Source organism: Hippoglossus stenolepis, chromosome 9, assembly GCF_022539355.2.
Source record: "Hippoglossus stenolepis isolate QCI-W04-F060 chromosome 9, HSTE1.2, whole genome shotgun sequence".
Classification (NCBI taxonomy): Eukaryota; Metazoa; Chordata; class Actinopteri; order Pleuronectiformes; family Pleuronectidae; genus Hippoglossus; species Hippoglossus stenolepis.
The window spans coordinates 18274706-18299111 of record NC_061491.1 but is presented as its reverse complement, the minus strand read 5'-3'; the positions used below and the strand labels follow the sequence as shown (position 1 = coordinate 18299111).

General features: G+C 41.0%; 1 protein-coding gene across 2 annotated transcripts in view; it reads right to left on the bottom strand.

Annotated features, from left to right (window-relative positions):
* ccser1 (coiled-coil serine-rich protein 1) overlaps nt 1-24406 on the bottom strand; it is a 112889-nt gene that overhangs the window by 38327 nt on the left and 50156 nt on the right. For both annotated transcript variants that reach the window (XM_035165991.2, XM_035165990.2), the window contains exon 10: nt 18754-18834. In XM_035165991.2, coding sequence (XP_035021882.1) covers nt 18754-18834 — 81 coding nt within the window. The remainder of the gene's footprint in view (nt 1-18753; nt 18835-24406) is intronic.

Here is a 24406-nt window from a genome sequence, read left to right as displayed (position 1 = left end):
GTTAATGCATGAACTACGTGTTAACGTGAGAAGAAATGTTGTCTTCATTCAAACAAATCCAGATTTGAACTTAAAGCAGGAAGTTATCAGTATTTAAGTAAGTGTTATTTGAAGGGATGTTTTTATTGGATAGTATTGCAACGCAACGTATAACATGCTAATGAAACCTGAAGCTAATCCTAAAGGAATTAAGCACTTGACTGAGTGCCATTCTCACCGTGTTGTGATATGACAGAGGGAGGAGGACGGCGGCGGGAGGGCAAGTGAGAGGAAAAGAAATAGAGAGATAAAGGAGGAAACAAGGAGGGTGAGGTAGACAGGAAGATAGAGGAGGGCAGAGAAAACCTGTGGGACAGCGAGGGGTGGGGGTTGTTATGATCGCGCATCCTGCATCCTGATAAGTAAACAGAACAAATATTCGCCATCTCCTCCTTCTCTATAGAGCCACACCGAGTCCCCTGCCGTCCATTCCCTCATCGTGATCTCTATCTGTTGGCGTCTTCACTTCTTGGCAGTCCGTCGCTCTCTTCACTTCCGCTACCCACAGCAGCTTTCTTTAATCCCCTCTTTGTTATAGTTAGGCGGCTTCCACCTCCTATTCCTTCCCTCTGTCTTTTTTTTTTTACCCTCCCGGGTGTATCTTGTTTGTCCCCAGTTTCTCCCTGTCTGTGTGTTTGTCCTGCTCGGACGCGTTTGCCTGGTTGCAGCTCCCGCCAATTCACCAGCATCTCATCACCTCATCAACTCCACAGGCTGCTGTGGTATTTTGATCGTTCAGTCTCCTCCTGTGGTAAAACACTGCAGCCAAACTCATCGCAATCATTTACTACATGCAGCTACGTTCCCCTCGTCTTGCCTGTTCGGTTTTCTGTTTGCCTGCCCTGCCCAGCGTGTCTGGCCATCCTTGCCTGTCCCTCAGAAGTGCCAACCCACCATATAATGTCACCCATTTTTTCTTGAACTGCAGTTTTGAACCCTCAAGTTCGGCATTTTGGCCATCTTGTTTATTAGAGCATGAGTGGGGGAGCCTGACAGAGAGATCAAGCATATTGCACGGCTTCCAACACCTGCAACCTGCTCAATGAAATGTACTAGCTGTCAATCACACGGTATTCATGACCCAATGCATACTCAGCTTTATTCTCTATTTGACTCTAACTAAAACCATTATTTACAAAATGAACATCTTACTGAATTGAAGAGGACTTGGAACTATAGTGATTGAGTATATTGAATATATTTACCATCGAAATTAAGTGAAAAGTAGGTAAATTTTCTCCTAGACTTCTAAAGATGCCCTCTGTTGGTCATTCTAAGGAGAAAACAGGTTCAAGGCACATCCACATTGGCTTCACTCTCTGGACCTGGAGTCTCCATCTATTTGTCTACACAGTCTATGTCTCACACTGGTGGCTACTCACATAACCTAGCCCTTGCCTGTTATAATAAAACAGCATTAACCAATAGCTTGTGAGGTCTAAAACTAAAACTGAAAAATGTAACTCTCGGTTTTGCTCCTTTTCTCACTACATTTCTATATTTGTTTGTCCTTACAATCACACTTCTACCCTATCTTGGTCGATTCATCTGTTCCTGCGCAGTGAGTGTAATTTTCGTTCTCTGAGGAGAGGTCTACGACGAAGGCTGGCACAGGAGGTGGTCCTGGTGGCCTCCGTCTAGAAGTGGAGAGAAGTGTGGATACTTCCATGGGGAGAGTGCCTCATTAGTGTGAAGGGTACACAAGAGAGCATGTAAAGAATGTGTTTATGAATATGTGTCTGTTTGAGCGGCTACGTATATAATTAGGCACTTTGGATCAGAGTTGGATAAGTGCTCTGGCAGCTAGCCAGCATTGAAGCTAGCCTCATGTTCACTCACTCACTCACTCACTCACACACTCACACACACACACACACACACACAGACAGACAGAGAGAGACACACACAGCTCCTACCTCTGTGGTTTCTGCAGATGGCAGGGGCCAGTTGGATGTATCCAATTTTACCTTGACAATATCTGCCTCTAGCTGGAGACCACATCCACAGACGAACACGCCCACACACCTGTACTTTCTCATCTGCCTGTCTCAGTCAGGCCACAAGGGAACCACAATGGCAACCCAAAATAGCAGATCAAAGACATGACACGGCTACACATGCGTGCAAACACACCAAAACACTCAAAGTAGGGAAATCGTTTTTGGCCTCATTCAACTCTAAAAGGGACGACTAACACACATTAGCAAAACACACACACACACACACACACACACACACACACACACACACACACACACACACACACACACACACACACACACACACACACACACACACACACACACACACACACCTCCACCTGGGTAAAGGAATCTTTCATCTCGGCGTGACTGCCTTTGGACAGGCTTGTAAACCCGTCCACACTCATGCACACTCTCTCCACCTGCTACCTCTTCCCAGTAAGTCGATATCAGGGGACCGTTCCTCACCACACACAAGTACTTTCTTTGCTTGTCAACCAACAAATGCAGATGTGTGTTTACAAGGTACTTAATCACAAAGAGTCAATGTATTTACAATTCAAATGAATTCATAAAACTTCAGAAGCCTCTGGTCCACCTGGAGCCTCGTCTGTCAGCACTCGAAAGGAAACTGTACAAGGCTTCACCCTAACCTAACTGTTTACGACAGATGTCCTGTCTCTGGCCATAATCTCCATCTTTACGATGCCTAGACTTTAGATTTACTACACAATAGCATATTGTTGTGGGTTAGTGTGTGTTGTTTTACGTGGTAAATGAAAACTATATTTGCTGGAGCCTGAATTGACATTAGTTTTGATGAACCAGCAGAAACCACCAAAAAAAGATAGCCTTGGGCAAAAATGGCTCCAAGCACCTGTTCAACTCTAATGATTTCTTAATGGAGCTACAATTTACAAAATTACCACTGAGATGCACGTAAAACGAGCCTCTATTCACAGTTGCTATGAGAAAAAAAATCATTAATTTGTATTTCTAAAAAATAAGTCAAGGTTCTTTTCCATTTCCATACATGTCGCAGGCACAAGCATCTAGTGGACATTATTAAAACTCTATACAGTCTTCTGGTGCTTGAGTCATCATGGTTGCTACTTGGTTTCATCCTGTCCAATAAATGAGGTTCAGCTCATTAATGTTGTCTGATCTGCTACAGGTCCAGAGGTGACTAATAACTCAACAGCACCTTACAGAAGAATCACCAACAGACACACACAGACGATGATGATTTCTTGCTGCAAATTTGGATGTTTGTGTAAAATAACTAAACTACAGACAAACACACTCATACACAAGCATGAAAGTGCGTAGGTGCCCTTGCGCAAATAGAGCAAACAAATAAAGCTCTAATGGCTCGAATTGTCTCTTTACGCTTTAACCTTCACAAGGTTGTTTCCCTGATAAGCACATATGGGCGAACACACACATATACACACACACCACAGAAATAGGTCCTTTGTACGTCATGGTTAACATTGGAGGTGTCCATTTCAAGAGTGGAGTCAGGTCTTCGTGTGCATGTACTGTAGGATTGCCTGTGCCTATGAATGTGTGAGTGGTTGAGTGGAGGGTGGAAAGGAGGTCAAGCCTGTCTGGATGAGGTCACAGGTCACACTGGTGAATAAAAGGTTCTATAGAGTTGTGACAGGTGGGGTTACAGTTTATAGTGCAATGACAGGCAGGTTCAAAGTTCACACATGAACAGAAAGAGGAGAATGGCTGGGACACTGCATTCACACGTTGGTGCCCCGAATCCTAAAGCATGCTCGACTGCAGTACAGTCCGGTACAGGGCGGGTAGGTAGGCAGGGAATACACATGAAGAAAAATACACTTTATTCATTTTCCTCCTGGAGACGTTTTCACGTTGGGAAATTTTACTAAACTCTCCATATGACTTTATTCTAGCAACATTATGACATCATTCTCGGAATCTCAGATTTTCTTTTCTTCGTATGGCCCTAATACTCCATAGAGTATTTGAGAGTTTTCTTTTGGTACTGTTTTATTTTTGATCTTCCAAGGTAATTCATTAATTTCCAAGAGTGAAAACAATTCAGGAAAAGGAGGGTAAAATAAAGTGCAGCTTTAAAACCATGGTGACCGCATCCTATATCCCAGAAATCCCTGATTGGCTGAATAGTTGTTAGGATCCCACATACCATTCTTCTTCTACTACTATCACACTGCAGATATAATGCACAATACTGGCTAAAATATATCTTTTGGTTATTTGAGCTGAGCTAAAATCTTTTTGATGTGCTCCATCTGGCTTTTGAAACACTTGAACGCCCCCTGAGCTTTGAGAATATGCAGACAGGAGTGAGCTTCAGATTGTTCAGTGTCTGAAACCACGTCATTTGTCAAGGTCATTGGCTTATAACAGAAATGATTTGCAACATCAAATTGCAATAGAAGAGATATTATCTGTATCACTGACTTATGCTGGAACACAGATTTTTCTTCTTCCCCCCTCTGACTTACACCACAGAGAATATTACACTGGCTTTTATATCAACTTTCCACACACAGAGCTGCTCTGTGACACAGACTTAAACTCAATAAGAGACGATGCTGGAGCCTGAGATCCTTCGGTCACCATCACATTGGGAAGGATTGGTTCAGATAGGTACAATATATAGGCAGCATTCCTGTCTACATGACAGGACAAGGCAGTGCAGGTGGCATTCCTCACACAGAAGGTCTCCATACCAGGACTTGATTTATATTTAAAACTTCATCTTAACCCATCCATCATTAATTCACTTCACAAAACCAGCAGTGAAACTATCCATTTTTATCCATTTTTTTTTTTTTGTATTTTCCACTTAAAAACAAATCATTAATTCATACTTAACTCAAGTGTTTAACTACAAAACATTACACTAAGGGTCTCAAAAATTTCAAAACCGTCAATTCTAATTGTATTTAACAAATGGAACGAGCTCTATAATAGCTGATTTGTGAAATAACACATTTGCAGATCAGGGTTTTAATCAACCTGTGGAGCCGTGTTGATTAATCAAGCCTCAGTACCAAGACCCCCTGTCCTCCCATCTCGTACGGTACATCAAGGAAGACCACTACAAGACACAAGTCACGTCTACTCAGGTGATATCAGAACAGAGACACTCACTCAGTTGTCTCCTTGACGACAAAGAGGCGCTCCCATGCGCCTTGATGCCCTGGAAACAGAAGACATGTTGACACAAAGAGCGACCAATAAAAGAAGAGAGGGGGCGGAGACAGAGAGGGATTGTTGTTAGAGCAGAGGAGAGAAGCAACACTTAATTCTGGTTTACTTCACAGCAATCATAAATCAACCTCCGACACTGTTTATCCCGCTAATAAACATTTATCAGTCATTTCTCATTACGTGTGAATAATTACAAACAGGTCTACTGAATAGAGTTTAATGCTGGTTCTTTCTGATGCCTGTGGAAACTGCCATGCTCGAGCAAATAAGCATTTCGGGCAACTCACTCACATGATCAGTTCATTCATTCATTCATTGGTAAACTAAATGTCTTTTAAATGACCTGGCAATGTGCACTGACACACATTACCCTCCATCTCCAATAGCCTACTAATGGTCTGCGTAGAGAGCTTTGCATCAATCTAACTGGTTTCTACAAACAGATAAAACAGTAAAACTAGTTGGTGACACCACAGCAAGGGGCAAGATATACAAACACTGGTAATTAGGGTTGGGTACCTGATTGGCACCGGCACTCCTACACGGCCGGTTCCAACCGGACCGAAAAATAACACATATGTACTGGAATAGACATCACCGCTAATCGCTAGTTAACATGACATTTCACTCTGGTGGCAACAAACTCTCTACATGGCTCGGGCAGCACATAACGTTAACCTAAAGTTATCAATAAGCTACTTCTAACTCAAGTAGACATGACAACAGAATACGTGAAGCTAAACAATCGAAAGAGGGGCTTCACTTCACGTGAAAGAATTCTGACTCCGGGTGAGCTTAATACTATAGCAGTTAATATGTATGCAACACAGCATCATCAAGATACCAGAGAAGACCGTTTGTTAAACTTTCCATTTAGATTATCATTTGTTATCATGCTAGTGGAATAGAAATTAATTTAGAGGAAAATACAATGAGATGTCTGCATTTTACCCACCGTTATAAACAGACCAGCGGCATTACCTGTCCTTCTGCATCAATATGACAGACTGCCAAGGAGCTGCTAAGTGGGCATGGAATAATAAATCTTATCGGACTGTAAGTGGAGGAATCTGCCTGAGTCTGTTTTTTGACTCTCTCAGCGACTGCTCAACCAATCCAGTTTTTAAACATTCATTTAAAATACAACAGTCATGTTAAAGTGTCTCCAGCAGGAGAAAACACCACAGACTCCGAAACAAGACATGGACTTTTTGCCAATTGTTGTCTCTTTCTCATTTGTAGTCATGTAGGTTGCACATAGAGTCATAGACGCAAAAGCAACACATAAGACAGATAAGACGCGTGCGCGCGTGTGTGTGCGTGTGCGTGTGTGTGTGTGTGTTTTGAACAGTCTAACAGCAATTAAACTATAGTATCACTGTAATGGTGATATGATAATTTCATACAATTTAATCTTTATTTGAAAAGTATATTAATAAGAAAAGGGTGGGTCCCGTGAACAGTTGAAATTCTGAATGAACAGTAAAAATAGCTACGTGTCAACTATCTATATCCTTCGTATACCACACAGAGTAATTATTTTACATTCCAAAAAGTGATTATTATGCTTATTTCATCCCCATGTTGCTGTTCTGAAATGGCTGGTATTAGGAGCTGTAGTCTGTATCCGTAATGTTAAATCCAGCCTGGCCCAAACAAGTAAAACACTATGTTTTAGGAAGGGAAAGGCCATTTATACATAAAATAAACCCTCTCTTCCAGGAGAGTAGTCAGATAAGATGTTTGTATAACACAGCTAATGAAAAATGCAAAGAAAAGTTGTGGAGCCACAGATTAACACCAGAAATGTGGAACAGCAGTGTACAGCAGTAACCTCGAGAGTAAAGAAACAATAAAAAAAATACATGAATTACTAATGATATTAAGAAAAAATTTATAAAGTGATACAAGGCTTATCCTTATGACATTTGGTTTAACTTTGCAAAGACTTGAAATTAGGCATCAGAGCATAAATGTTTTAAGTGTTTTGTTATTTTTGTGTTATGCACAGGGAGGTAGAACGCTGAGGCCAAGGTATGTCCTTCACTGGGTGGGCACTGTTGAAAGACTCATATTTTATCATTTCTCTACTGTTGATGTGACCATGTAAACTGTAAAGTTGTGTCACTTTAACAGCGTTACTTCCTGTGAGGCTAGTTTATATTATCCATAGACTGTGTATGAAGATTAACGACATGACAGCTCCCCAAAAGGGAAGCCAAAGCGTCTTCATTGCCCCCCTGGTGGCTGTCTGCAGTATATATCATGAACTCCACCTCCTCCGTGTTAGTGGATGGCACATGGATCAAACTGCACAAACTCTCCCTGCAAATGATGTCATCCTCATAAGAGTTCATATATTTTGGTTTTAGAGATTGAGAGGAAGTAGGGCCAAATCCTTAATTTATATTTACAGTCTATAATTGTATCTGTTGGGATATATTATGTTTCCCATTATGTTTCATCTTGTTTATTTTTCTTTGCTCTGAACAGAAATCAAAACCTGCTGCAGGCGTGACGGCCCCGGGGAGCCGACAGATCTGTAGCTCTCAAAGGAGGAAAGGAAATCCATAACCAATATACTGGTGTCCTGACTACTTCTTCATGTCCATGATCAAGATGATTAGCTTTGTTATTCAGTTCTGTGGAACCATGGAGAAGTTTGTTTGTCGTGTGAAAACACAGGAAGTTAAGACAGCATTTAACAGTCAAAGAAGAAAAAGAAGCAGAAGCCTTACTGGTCTCTCCAGAAACTGAGTTGCCCAGGATTAATGGAAGTCGTCCCCACTGACAACATGATGTTTGAACAAAGAGGACGTTAAATTGGGACATTCAAACTAATGTCGAGCACTGCATCTGAAGTTGGTGATGCTGGTAGTAATATCATAATGATATCAACATGGAAACAAAATGAACAAAATGAACCAGTTCCTTCAAACTGAAAGACTCCTACCCACCGAACCGACAACACACCAACATCAGACACAAACCCTTCTACAAACCAATCATTGTTAAGTGGAGCTAGACGCAGCCCACGTAGCGGATGAAAATAGGACGTACATATGTCACACACAAGTCTTTAGTGCGCTGTCTAAATTGCAATGTGAAACAAAAACTAACTGAATCCAATGTAAACAATGTAACCAAGACGTGAACCTTGGTCCAAACGTTCAGGTGTTAAAACGTCTTTGGTCATAATCCAAGTCTGATCTCTACCCTGAACTTTGTTTCGACTGATTAAAATAGCTCTGGATGCTGACTGAACTCAATCAACATTTGTTTTAATCTGACAGCGTTCTTTGAACTTTGAACTGTCTGAACTTGAGAGTTTACAAACATACAAACTAAAAAGGGGAGAATCTTTTTCTTTGGGAGATAAAAGGAGTGTTCACATGTCTATGAAGCATATTAGGTCAATTTCCACTTAAAACACAGACCCTCTCTCTTCAGTTCCAAACGGCTTGTTCATATTGTGACATTTCATCACATTGGAGAAACTGTAGGGAAACTGTAATAGAAGATGAGATGTGACAGGGAGGGGCAAGGCGGGGTGAAAGAGTAACAGTAATAAAAGAGATGAGGGAGAGGAGGGAGGGAGGGAGGGAATGAGAACGGAGAGGTATACAGGTGACAGGCTGACCGTAAAGATGAGAGTGCAGGAAGGCAGAGTAAAAGGATATCAAGGAATGGATGAGAAACATGCGAAAGAGACAGATGATGGAAGGAAATAGGACAAAGATGGGCGAGGGAAAAAAAGAAAATGTCTGAGAAAAATAACATACAGTCTAAAAGCAAGACAGATGATGGGGAAAATGGGGGAGATGAGGATTGGAGGACAGCTGAGGGTGAAAAAAAGTGGTAAGGAGACGGGACAGAGAAAGGAGAAGCAATACGAAGATGGAGAGAGAGATCCGAGCGAGCAGGGAGATGGAGAAATCAAGGGCATTTTCATGGAAGGGCACATAAGGGGAAGAAAAGGGGGATTAAGAGGAGAAAGATGGAGGGACAAGAAGGACTGACAGACATAAAAAGAAGAATGTATCAAGTCTCTAAGTAGGCCAGAAAAGTGCCTCTCTGGTGCTCCTCCTCTTTCTCTCCCCAACGTTCTTTGTTATTTCTGTCCCCATCAGCACCGTAACTCAGTCAGGACTGTGGCTGTACAAAATGATCTAGTTTACAGGAATAGGCATCAGAGACCTACATAGTCTCAATCAGCACTGGGCCCTATCGGCAAAGATGGGAGGAGGTAGAAAGCACTGATGACGCAGGTTCTCATGAGCTATGTCATCATACATATTGATTCAGGGTTCCCCAGCTCCAGGAAGATACTTGAAAAAACCAACCAGTGGCATTCATTAGCCGCGCTCTCTCAACAGGGGGGTCTGCTGAACGTGATCCGTGTCAGCGCCATGCACAGCGATGGTGGGAGGACATAAATTAAAGCAGGCTAGACCAAAGCCCTCTTTTTCTCATGACCCACTGGATCGATCATTTCAGACAAAAGCTTCCCCCGGGCGAAGGCAGAGCACAAATAATCTATGGCTGTTTGCGCTAGTTTATACAAGTGTTGGGACAAATTATTTTCACAGGGCTGAGAGGTGACACGAGTTAGAAAGTGACATTAATGCCACTGACTGGGGAAGTTTCAACTGCAGCAGCTCAACTGAAATTGAATCCACTTTAAAAGCCTGAAGACACTGACCTTAGTTCATGTAAATCCCACTCAGTGCAGTTAGTGATATTTATGGATAGATACAAGATATATGACTTTTTTTGTAATAGTTAAGTTTTTAAGTTACAGATGTATTTCTCATGAGGACAAGCAAATGCAGACTTTGCAGGTAGTTGCAGATGCACCTGACATATCTCTTACAGTTCCCAGACAATTTTTTTCCGCAAGGATGAAGAACTAATAAAGTCTACTTTCCAGGCGAGGACGTATCAGACGTTGACCTAAGCAGATACAAAAAAAAGAACTGAGTGGAATCATCCAGAAACAACCCAGGCAATCTTTGGTACAGAGCTGCCTGTGTCAGATGAAAAGAAACTGATAAGCTGTGTTTAAACTGATGTTGGGCAGAGTCAATTTTAATGTGTAGGAACGTCTCTATGTGCTTGTTTCCTTTGTAACGTCATTACAAAGGATAACTTCAACAGAGCCAGTGTGATGTAATCCTTAAGTTTGCGAATTGCAGTTTTGAAGCCTTGAGTTGGCATTTTGTCCAGCGCCATCGTTTAATTTTTTTGACACCAGAAATAAACAGATTTGGAGGAGCAGGGAATGAGCCTGCTCGATGACACTGCATGCCAGAACCTACACCCATTGGATGGTCGTAGCTGTCCATGCCCCAATGGACACTGTGCTTTGTCATCTACTATTACTATCTTACAAAATGACCATCATGCTGTATTGGAGAAGAACTGAAACTAGCGTTTTAGACCAACAACTCCTTGGGAAAATGTTTACAGACGTTATAAATCAATTGAGAAGTAGGGTCATTTTTTTCATAGACTTCTATAGAAACTGACTTCTATTTGCAACCAGTGGACTCGCCCTCTGCTGGTCATTAGAAAGAATACAGGATTCAGACACTTTCGCATAAGCGTCACTTCCCGAGTCGATGTCCATTTTCATATAAACTTTATTCGTGTCACACACAAATGTGAACATATATTTATATTTTTATTGTGCTGTCTGTTTATAATCTAATCGCAATAAATGTTTTTATATTAATGATTTTTTTATACCAAAGAAAATGTTATATTTAATCTTTGTTTTTATCTATGTTCTATAATTATTGAATTAAGTGTACTTGATTCAAATAGTTATAGTAACTAAATATATCAAGTGTCATATTCCTCTTCTTTCGTCAATTTATTAGTCTGATGTTTCAGCCACTTCTTACTAATTACAATAATTATACACATGTTGTATTTTCATAATAATGGCTTGTAATGGACGAACTTTCAGAAATTATGAGGCATGTCTTCCATTCCGAGACAAATAGACTTGTTTTGTCATTTTTCATATGCAATTAATTTTGTTGCCCAAAGAGATGATTCCTCTGCACATGAAAAAGTAGCTCTTTACCTCACTACATTTCTCTGGAGATGAAGAGGAGAAAAACAGAGTGAGAGACAAAGGCGAGAGAAGATGGGAAGAAGCTGCATGATCGACTTAAATGTTTCTCCATTCAAATGTAATAGCCGAGAAACAGACGATAAACGATCCACAATATCCCTCTGCTCTTCTTATTCTTTTCAGAGGCTGCTAAGGAGAGACGGGATGAGGAGATGGGTGGGGATGAAGTGAAGGGCGGAAAACTGGGGGGGGGGCAAAAAAAAAGTCTCACAAATCTGCGGAGAATAGAAATAGAATAGAAAAAGACAGAGGAAGAGAGTGAGAAAGATGGAGTGAGAAAAGGGAACCAGAGTCAGCTAACCATCAGGAGCTTTTGATTCTCCCCATAAAGTGTTCTCTTTAAGAATGGCCATGAAATTAGCTCGCTGAAAGAAAGCAGTCTCAATCGATTCAATCCCCTCTAAAAAACTTTCAAACAGCCACCATACCTCCAGCTCTTAAGAGTCTCTGCGGGACATAAAACAGCATCTTGCCTTTTCTCTAGAACCCTCCTCTTTATTCCTCTCTATCTTACTCTTTCTCAGTTTCCCTTTCAACCTGGCTGCCATCTCTGTATCGGTGTGCTGACAGAAAAAGGAGAAGTCCTTAAGTGTAGAATTGAAAAATGGGGGTCGGTCCATATGTTTAAATTTCTATTTGTCTCTCTCTCTCTCTCTCTCTCTCTCTCTCTCTCTCTCTCTACTGCCACTTGTCAGCTTCAGGTAGATATCTGGGTCTTCCTCAGCAGCTCTCTCTGTACAAGGCCATTGAATATCATATGTTGCACATATTTCACAGGTCTTCTCTCTGTGACCTACGCATGTATTGTGTTTACGATCCATATCAGCAGTGATGGAGAGACACTGTATCGGCAGGTGGATACATTAGAGGACTGTAAATCTAGTTCACAAAGCTTTATTCTGCAATCGCTTACTGCAGAGGTCTGACTTTTTTTTAACCGTCTCAATAATTTACTGCTAAAATCTGCCTTCACACCAAAAATGAAAATTATTTTTTTCTACATTTACAGCTGAAGAAGGTCACAAGGACTGGATTGAAATAATAGATTGAGAGGTCCTGTAGTTGTATTTTTACGATACTGCATATTAAATTGGTTTAAGTATGCAAAAATCAAGAGAAGAAATACTGTGATAGGAATAGAGAATATAGGTGCATAATAAATGCAAATGGTCCATTATTCATGAAAGCTTTGACAAAATGGAAATTTTCTTTCTATAGCTGGGAAATGTAGCAAGATGTAACTCTAAAGGCTCCAGGCTTCATGTGCCAAATGATGAAATCATCACTGCCCTCACACTTCCATGTGTTCTTCATATTGACGTGACTATTCGTTTTTAGCAATACATCCATTAGAGGGGAGCTGAGAGTTGAGAGTTTCAACAAACATGTCAACAGTGGCAGAGGTTGTGTTAATGTTCCTCTTAAGAAAGAGTAGGTCCCGGTGCCAAAGTATCAGACGCGTGTATTTTATTACCAACTCAAAAAGTCTCTCCACAAAAGTTCCTGCATTGTTGAATTTTTTTCATTTTGTCCCACGTCTCACCTGAACTATTAGCTACACTGCCCCTCCATGATTTCTATATGTTCACCTAATGTATCTATGTTAAGCATAAATTAGCCTTTAGAAGTCACTTAATCTGAATCCAAAATTAATGCACACAAACTTTTTGAGAGCACACCTTGACTTGTCAGTAAAGAATGAAGGATGCACCCCAGAAATACCAGAACTTTTCCTCTTTGTTGACCTTCCTAGAACTCAGCAAAACTCAAGGTAACCCTGTTAAAGTAAATTTAAAGAGGAACTTTTATGGAAGTTGGCCTGAAGTTGGGGACAGAGTGTTGGGGGCCATGAGTTGTCCCTGGGACAAAGTGTACGATGGTGGGGAAACCAGGGCAGGAGAATCCCTGATGGATACCTGGAGCCCTGGAAACCAGATAGGAGAGGAGAGGAGAGGAGAGGAGAGGAGAGGAGAGGAGAGTTCCTGAAAAGAACTTCTGCACTTTCTGCAAGAGGGAAGGAGAACACGTTGGAGAGAAGGAGAAGTGAGGTAAAGTAGGAGGATGTTCCAGAAAAGAGGGAGAGAGGATGAGTAAGATGGTCGAGCTAATGAAGTGGCAGAGGCAGTAGAAATAGCTGCCCCACTTGTAGACACACTTTCTGTTGCTAGCCGACTGTCCTCAATGCACTGGGGTAGCTAACCTATTTAGGCCTGTTCCATGCCGCAGCATCTCCTAAACACACATGAACACACACTCAGCCCCTAACACACACAGGCATGCAAACATGGGGGGCCAAGCTCTGAGCTACTGCTGAGTTAAGTCACCTGTGCTGCTAGCCTAGCTTGCTAGCGGGCAGCCAGCTGCTCCTCTCATTAAGAGCCCATCTACTCAAGGGCCCTGAGCATATGGAGGACTCAATAGCTAGGTACTGGTCTTATAATAGACAGCATTGCAATACGGTGGCTGGATATACAAAAGCTGGACTTACTGTATTAAGATGATAAGGTTACCGCATGTGGTGCCGACAAGACACCACCTAATACATGAGTTTAGAAACACGACCATCCCTCTGACAAATGCCCCAACACTCTCTATTGACCTACTTCTTCTTAACAGACCAGTACTGGATATATGGCGGGTCTGTGCTATAAGACTAAAATCTCTAATCCTGACAGAGGTCATTTCATATCCACACAAATTCAAATATTGTTACTCAGGAGAAGTAACTTTCTTTTTTTATCGGTGTAAATTGGGGTCAAGTCTTCTGCAGATGTAAGCTGCAGCAACGGCAGCTGTTACCTCCTTCCATCTTCGTGATTTTTGGCCATATGGCGCGCCGCAGGCCAAAGTCTGAGTTTGGACTTTGTTTTGAGCACTCAACTGTACTTTTGCGACTCCGTGGACTTCGTCCGTACTGTTTGACAAGATTGTTCTGTAGGTGGTCAGGGAGGTTAGACCAGTCTATTGCATTAGTTGCAATGTAGTTCTCTGGTCCATGTCAGATTATATTTACCTAAACCATGTCCAATGCGGCAGACCAGCCCCTCTTTTAGGTACAAGCCCCTTGTTTTGTCTTGGCTGGTCCTCTAAATGACCCTGTGCTCGTCTTCAGTTTGCCTTTCACAGTCAATGTTCATTAGACAACATTCAGGCATGGGGTGAAGTCTGGGTAGAGCATGAAGGACATAAAATATTGATTTCGCAGCGGAAAGCACGTCTTTTTGTTTACAGCATGTGGACACCGGTGTCGGCTCTAATCACCAAAAGCTGTGGAATCTCGTTATCTTTCCAAGTTGACATCTTTGTCGACGTCTACATGTATGGCACCTAATTTTCATCCTCAACGTTCCGTGTTTAAAATGGTACTGATGTGGAAACCAGGCGTCATCCAAATAATGACAAATGTTTTACCATATTGATTCATGACACAACAAAACAAACAACAGAGTATAATATAAAACAAGACTTTTTTGACTGTCGCACAATGTGTAATATGTGGCTATGCCAAACAGCCCATACAGTATATATGGAATATTAATATCACTTTTCCGGTAGTAGATGAGACACTTAGTGGAACAACTTCAATTTAAATGATTATCTGCCAGTTAATCAAACCACTTCACCTTAGAGGATATATCACCATGTGAATCTGCAGAGATAAAATCTGACATCACATTGTACCATAAGAAAAAAGAAATAGCGTCTGACTCACTACCCTCCTGGTGAGTGAAATCAAGGTGATTGACTTAAATGACTTTTAATTAATTTAATTAACATTACTCAGAATGTCAGAAAAAACCCACCAGTACTGAGGTTATCAAACAAATTAAAATTATGTAATCTCTCAAAACACATTTAATTTTGTTCAGAGAAAAATGACTGGGCCATAATGTAAATGGGCAATATCCTCTCCAAAAGCAAAGCCAAACAATCTGGATCGCCCCCTGGTGGCTGGCTGCTGTATAGGTCACAAATCCATCCTCTTCCATGTTATTGGATGGGACATTGATGGTTTCTGTCATTTATGGTTGTTTTTATAACACGTGTTAGTTCAGGTTATACATTTTTAAGTTTGTTTTTTTAAGTTGTATGATGTTATAATAACGTGGTGAAACGTCATGATTGAAAGCTGATTGATTGGTCGAGCGGGCGTATAGGCAGGACCTTGTCGACGTGGCTCTACACTGCAATAACTACTGCACAGACTTCCAAATGACATCAAAAAAGCAAGATGGCAGCACTCGTATCTGGGATATTTTGGCATTATTCTTGTAGAACTGGAGGAGGTGGAGACGTGTCGCCCATCTTAATATACAGCCTATGGTCTGGACAAAAAGTAAGTAAGTAACTGATCAACCAAAGTAGAGCTCTGTTGAGGGCCTCATCACACAAATGTGCAAATTATGCCACATGAGGCATGAAAACGCAAAACACATAAACCATCACATTAATAAGTTAATTATACTGTCTGGGGCCTAAATGCAACCAGTTTGCCTGAAGTTACTTTGACACTTTCTACAGCGTTTTTATTGGCTTTACTGTCCAAGGCCAGGACTAATGGCTGTTTCACAACACACACACACACACACACACACACACACACACACACACACACACACACACACACACACACACACACACACACACACACACACACACACACACACACACACACACACACACACACACACACACACACACACACTTGCATAAGAGCAGACACTCAGACAAAGACAAACACATGGGCATGCATACAAATTTGCACAGCGAACAAAGTGGAATTATTCTGAGGCGCAAACAGTTTTTTTTTCTTGCTAGCACCTGTTTTGGTGACTCACTGTTCAGCGCAAAAAAAACAAAAAATAGCCCAACAAATCACCAAAGTAGAGGGAGTGTTGCTAACAATCCACCACTGCAATTTCTGTGTCCATTCAGTCCATTCTCTTGCCGTCTACAGACTGTAGACCTGGACAGGAGTGCGGAAACTACATCTGTATTATTTTAGTTGCAGGACACAAAATGTACACATACATTTTTTAAATCACATAAACCTACAATGTTCCTTTGTGTTTTTTTCCTTGTCTGTTACACATTTGTGTTACAGTCTTTGAATATTACAAACATGCATGTATTGCATGTCTGTAATATTCAAAGACTTAAAGATGCAAGTATTAATAATCAAAATGTAGGTCTATTTTTATTAACAGTAAGTCGCATGACGGCCGAGCCATTCAGCCGATTACCTCCCTATTTATTGCTGTAGCTCAGCGCAGCAGGTATGTGTTCCATCTGTAGTCTCTCACTGTTAAAGCATATTAACACCAGATCCACTGTGAATAATAAAATCATCAAATAACCACACAAACTCTTTGATATTCCGCACACACTGCAAGATTAAAGAGTAAAAATCACGATAGGAGCCAATGACACTGTCAAAATAAACTGGACAAGTGAAGTTCACTTAGATGGAAGAGATAATAAAGAAGATAATAAAACCCTCTCTTTTTTTCCACTCTATGTCAGAGGAGGCACATGAGACAGTTGTTCATACTCTTGTTTCCTGACCTGTGACGTCAACGTACAACATGATGTGGTGAAGCAAAAATCATTACTGGGATTATGAATAATCCCTCCTGCACACTAGAGGATAATCAGACAGATTCCCGGTCTGATTCAGATCCAGGGAGCGATGCCGATTTGAGACCGATCTGACCAGATTATCTGGTGGAATGGTCATGATAGTGTGAGGGATTTACAGACATAATCTTAATGTCACAGACTGAATCGGAGCCTCCCAGATTTTGATTCATAAATATCAGACACTTTTGTGTAGTATGAAAGGGACAGCGATTAAGCGAGTGAGCAGAGACCCACAATAGCCATTGAGAGCGAGCTGACTGGGAAGTGTAACCCGACAATGTGTACCTGTGTTTAGAACCTGTGGTTTTATTTACCGTACCAGGTGCCTCCATGTTTGTGTCTATTCTGAAGTCACGTTTGATCACACTGGTTTCTGTGAGTTCCCAAGTCTCATAACTCGCCACTCAGAAACCAAGTGTGAGGTCCTGCGTGTCGACTGGATTGTCTGGTGTGTGAATTCTGACAAGTCAAAGATTCAAAATGTGTGTGGTTTCCCCACGTTTCTAAAATCAGATTTGAAAATCCTCTTGTGTGCAACAGGCATAATCGTGTTCGGTTAATCTTACAGTTACAGCATGCGAGTCCACTCAGGAAATTATACATTTAAACAAGGAGAGCACTCTGATGGGAAAAAGCCGATGTGATTGGCCATAATTGTACCAGGTTCTATCATATCCATGATTAATATGTGCACCCACTGTTTAATGTGCACCTCCAGACACAGAACCAAAAGTGGATCATTTTGGTGCATGGAGCACTTCACTGTTCTTTGCCCCATAAGATTTTCTCTATGGGTATTTAATGGTTATTGGACTTGAATAATAATCACTAAAATGTAATTCTTTGTCTAAATCTCTGCAAGTGAAAAAATGTTTGACAAAATATCATAATGAAAGTTCTCTGTGTAGCCTCTTACTAAAGTTCCGAGCAGTGAACTTATCGGGTGCTCTGCGGCATATACGTGAAAATCAAGGGAAAGTTATATTTTTGTTATGTGCAAGTCATGCATTAATTATGCAGTTGACATTGTATGAGTAAAGTCAAACATTATCTGTTGTGTGTGTATTTTACGTATTAGTGTGGGTAATGTGCACCCACTCGCTCACACAATGACACAGCTTTCCCCCCTCCGACAATAACTCGTGCCAACTTTACGTGCGGCGGGATTAAAGGTACGAAAGAAACTCTGGAGCGAAAGAGGAGATGAAAAGAAGTGTTTTGAAAGAGCGAAAAAGAGAAACAAAGAAACAGACCGCAGAACTCTGCTCCCGTTTCCGTTACAGGCAGCCATTTATAGACAGTCATCCATTAAGTCTGCTTCGCTCCCATACTGTCAGCCCCTCGGTGATGCCAAAGAGGCCATGTCAACCGAGGGCGTTCGGCAGGCAGACAGGTAGGAAGCAGCGCAGCGCTCTCTCCGAGCAGGTAGTGGACGGAAATATCAACGTTACTGCAGTAGACAATCTTTAGAGAGAATAAGAAGGATTATTTAAGTGAGAGATGGCTGCTGCGGCTCGGCATAAAATGTATAATCACAAAGCAGAAGGACAGAGAGGGAAGAAGTGAAAATCTTGTAATAAAACTGAGCCTCATCTCGTGATATTCACTCTTACAGCTTCAGCCATCCTTAAATAAAGTCTATTTTCAGTGCTTAGAAATGTAGTGCACAGTTTTTTTTGTTGCGTTTGTGTCCGACAGAGCAAAAGAAAGCGTTTGCGTGGTCTGTGTGTTTCTCACCTCTGGCCCCATGTGCTCGGTCTGTGTTACGCGGTCAGTCATTTGGCGGTCTTTCATCTTCAGGGCAGCTTTGGCATTCTCCTGCATACAAAACAAACAAACAAACAAAGACACACACACACGCGCACGCACGCACACACACACACACACACACACACACACACACACACACACACACACACACACACACACACACACACACACACACACACACACACACACACACACACACACACACACACACACACACACACACACAGAGTCAGCTGTGTCCAAAATCTCAGAAAAAAGGACATCAAACATAAAAACAAAAAAGAACAACTAAATGCTCTCCCGGCAGACTCATGCCTTGGCTCCCATTGTAACACTTTGTGTACAGTTGCCTTCCATGCTTAGCTATCCAGCCAGAAAAAAAAAACTGCAACTCTAAACAACCTCAACAGCCCAGAAATACATTTTTTCCCCCCTTCGCCTGTCTCTCCTGGAAATCAGAGAGGTCATAAAACGGGGCTGAATTGCAGGAGAACTTTTCTACGGCCAAATCCTGGAGCAGGGGCCATCCTCAAAGTGCACCAGTAGAGAAGAATTCATAAAAAGTGACAGCTAGTGCTGGCCAGCCTCCTAGAAAGGTCCTTCTAGGAGATAATTAATAGCTTTCCTCTGGCAGATTTACAGACCGAGGTGTAGAGAGAAAAGCGTCGGCCCTTTCCTTTCAAACAGCCCTTTTACCTTGACCAGGAAATGGCCGAGTTCTGCCTCTGTGATTATTTTGAAAAGGCAGGTTGCAAGTCCTCTGAACAAGTGGAACCCGTAGCGACCATTTCCACCAGGAGCAGTTTATGACGATGTCACTAATCATTCTGACACGCTCACCCGACGCCGCTCACGGCTCAGAGGGGGTGGGGGGGACAGAGCGGATTGAAAGTTGCAGTGGCTATGAAATATTGAGAAATTCATTAACCTTGATTAAAATTAATCAACCAAATTAGGGAAGGAATGAAGGGTAATTTATGATGCAGCTCGAGACTACACTGTCCTGCTCAAATCCAGCAAGAGTGAGCCGACGGATCAGATCTGTTTTCATTAGTCATGCCCGTGACTGCACAGAAAGCAAGAGGAGGCTTTCCGCAGTTAAATGTTGCAGTTGGAGCACACTTCTTCGACAAAATGCACCAGCAGAGAGAGGAGAGATCTCATAAAAAGTGACAGCTAGTGATGGCCGGCCAGCGAGCAGGTCCTTCTAGGAGATAATTAATAGGTTTTCACTGGCAGATTTACAGACGGAGGCAGAGCAGGAGAGCACCGGCTATGAGCTGCCCTTTCCTTCAAAGTGCTGCACTTTAACTCAGCTGCAGCAGGCAAGCTTTCCATCCTGGACTGGCACCGACAGAGACGCCTGTACACCTTCACCAGTGTTTATAAGCACAACATGCCCCCAAAATGCACATCTTCATAAATTTGACAGAATGACCTTTGTTTCAAGGACACACAGTGCAGATAAAAAATAAGGTTAGGCAGCAGCAAGGATACAGCCTTGTCTTGGACAATTTATTGATATACACACACAAGTAGATGTATGCAGACTTTTTGCAGTTTAAAGCACACACACACACACACACACACACACACACACACACACACACACACACACACACACACACACACACACACACACACACACACACACACACACACACACACACACACACACACACACACACACACACACACACACACACAGCCAAGCGGTATATGTCTGGGAATCAGATCCAGCTGGCGGCAGGAACCAGAACATCCCTGTCAGAGAGATGTGACAAACAGACGAATATGCGCACACACGCACACACACACACACACACACACACACACACACACACTGTCAAAGCTTATCAGCATATGTGAGTGTTTGTTTATGCACAAGCAACCAAACGCCCTAAAGACTGATTGATGGAGCCACGTGTGATGTGGCAGGAAAGAGAAAATGACAAAAATAAATTAAAATAAAATAAATAATTGCTCAGTCAGTTGGTGGCTTTACTGTGTCAACGTATGGGAGAAATTGAGAGAGAAAGAGAGATAGAAAGAAATAGAGAGAAAGAAAGAAAAGATGTGAAAGCTTGAAACACAAATTAAAGGAGAATATCTCTCGGCAGACATTTGATATAATATTCATAATTGCGTTATCATGTGTGAACAATCATCTGAAAGTAAGAATTCATGTGTTTTTGTGGAACTTTTCAATGTCACAGCAAATTTGACCTTTGACTTTTTGGCTATACAATTATAATTGTGAGGTAATGTTTGAAATTGACCAATAACACAAAATAAATAAAAATGAAAAATTTAGGTCAGTGACCTTTGACCAGCCAATTCTAATCAGGTCAACCTTGAGTTAAATGGATGTTTGTGCCTGATACGGTGAAATACCCCCCAGACCTTCCTGATAAATCACTTTCACAAAGTTTGAACATCTTCATCTTGATCCAAATTAGAAGACAGTCTCTCAGTGCGCTCCTGAGATTTTGTGTTCACAAGAAGACAGACGCACGGACAACCTAAAAACAAAATGCCTCCGGCTACAGCCGTTGCAGACGCAGAGGCATAAATATATTGCCTTTGGGAACTTTAGGGGCAGACAGACATGAATTTACCTTTACAAAGAAGGTGATGTTCAGGTTTGACTGACACTGACATAGAGGAGGTGAGTTATTGGTGGTGATGCATCTGACTGCGTTATATTGAAATGTGTGTTTAAGACTCTTCCTCCCTCATACTTGGGTGAGCAAAACATGACTGTGTAACACATTCGATTTTATGTGCATACAATTATAATAGCTAATATAATTTAAGTGGTAAGTGAGATGAGACTTCCATTAAAAGTTATTTCATGGATGTCCGTGTTAATTAACTCTCCTGATGTTTCTCCTGTTGCCCATCTCAGAAACAGAGAGAGGTTAACAGATAGCAAGAACTTCGGTGAGCGTACGTGCACACGGTGACACATTTCTGACAGTCCTCCAACTGGAACAATAAAGTATATGTACAAACACTGCTATAAAGCTGTTTGTTTTAAATCAATAATTTAGTGCAACAGCCCAAGTACCTATCAAAGTCCCTGATGCAGTTATGGGAAATAAATTCTGCTCGGTAACCTTCTTGATCACAACACTATAATCTGTTGACAATCGTGAGCCTTTGTCACAGCTAAAAATATATAAACTCTAGCAGCCTCCACACAAATCAATCAACCTTAGCCTCAGTCTGCCAGGATGAAATACTATCACCCTAAAAAGGCTCCGATCTCCTCTAACTTCTAGTCTGCTCATTCGGATTTTCAAGTGTTTTTAACTCCAGTGAAAAGTTAATTAAATGTAAAATTATTACATTGGGCTGTCTCCAACTTTTAATAACATTAAATCTTCTAAATGTTTTCCTGTGGTTTACGGTATTTAAAGGACCAGCTGATTAAAAATCCCATTATAAGGCCGTCAATCAAGGCTTTGCTAGTTTTGTTGTGAAGCATTTTTAGCTTCATTTAGATAAAGTTTATTATTTTCACACATTATATGACACAAGGTCCAGTTGTATTGCCTCCACTTTTGCAACAATAACAACTTTTTTTTAACAAGAAATATAAAACTTGAGTGCAAGCACCAACTCGTTCACGCTCACCATCTGTTTTTTCAAATACTACCTTCCGATGGGGAGCTGTCAGGTGACGTATGAAACCGTAGCATGATGCACGATTGTGATTGTTCCTAAGTATTTGTTGTTGTTTTTTTGACAGCTTATTTCTTTGACAAATAACCTTGTTTACAAAAACATCTGTCATCACTTTCATAGCACCTTCAACCACACAGACAGCAGTGCTGGACAGGTGTTTAATATACTGTACATGTGCAAAATGTGGAACATTGTCTCATGTCGGTAATGAAACAAGACACCGACGCTATTTTCAAAACCCCAGGATACGGAGGTATTTATCACCACCGAGCCTATTATGTCTTATTAGAAGCTGCTGTGTATATTAATTAAAACGAAAGACCGGGAAGACAGAGAAAAGGGAGAGAAGACAAGAGAGGAGAGAAAAGAGGAGTGATCAAACAAACAGATGCCAAATGAGACTCAAGCCAGTGGGTTAGACTGACATCTCCCTAACTGCTGCCACTAACACTGGCACATTATCCTGCTGAGGGCTCGCAGAATGTGTGCATTACTTCAACTTGATAGAACAGGTGACAAATAAAAAATGTGATGAGTTTTCTAACTATGAAAAATGTTGCCATATTGAGCGTTTTTGCAGATGATGCCATAAACGAGTTTCCAAAAGGGAGGAAACAAACACAAAATATAAATCTATGTATTTAATGAGTATGTTGTGGCAGTTTCAAATATCAGAATATCGAACCACATTAGAGGCAATTTTCAAAACAATAATACTTCTCTCTTGGCTGGACTGGAGTCCCAATAATGTTGCTATCACATCTAGATAGAGGGAACAAGCAGTTTACCTAAACAAAGACGGAAAAGATAGGCTCCATGGTGCCATGCCATGTGATATTGAACCATAAAACTATTCTCACATTTATTTCCTCTCTCTTACTGATGTCAGTCTTCACTTTCACTCCACTCTGTGCTGTATGAAGCCTCACATATCACAAGATCACAAGAGTGAAGAAAACTCACAAAGCTACTTCAACACAAAGTGAAACTTTGCAGCTCTTTGGTATGTTTTTCAACCTTTCTAAAGAAGAAGACATTTTAAGGCTTGAAAGGGAATGAAAAGATTCATGCTTCAAAGGCAATTAGTCTTTAATTCATATCCATAAAGCAAATAATTTAAAAACATTCAAGCTGCTTTAAATATTCATCTCAAAATTTAAAAGAACAGAGACCGAGAGAAAGAATCTGTGACAGATCAAATTAGATAAGCAGACACTCCATTTCTCAATGTAATGATATAAATTGCTTCTCTTATGAGTTACAAACACTTTGAAATATTTTGGAAAAAAGTTTTGCTCAACTGTAAATTTCCCATAACTTTTAAATCCTGTACACGCAAAACTGAATCACGATCATCATCTGAGCGTCAATCTTCAGGCTGGTAAAGCAGCGATGGGACCAGCTTTCTAGTTGGAGGTCAGAAGGGAGCTGTTCATTTCTTTTTATTATTATTATTTGCTATATTTATATGTTTTTCCAGTCCTAGCAATCTTTCAGAATTAACTATCATTTCTTTCTGACAAGACAACTTGATCTATAATGTAAGATGTCACTGCCATTATACCGATATACTAAACATCTACATACTAATTCCACTGACGTCTGCCTGTCTGTAAGTGGAACTGTTCATCTTATTAACTTGCTTAAAGTGATTTGGACACATGATGCAATCAATATTTGAAAATTGAAAACAGGCGACCAGTGTTCTGTAGCAGTCAGTAGGGTTCGACATGTCTTGTTTTAAATCATTCAAATTTACATATGAGCCACACACAAAAAACTAATTCAGTTTAATTTTAAGGAAAACATTGACTATAAAATCTTCAGTGTAGATAAACCAGGTTGGATGAATGCAAAGTTTTCTAACTTCACACGATAGACTGAATATAAAAAGCTTTCCACATAACAATAGAAAAGTGACAGTATATAG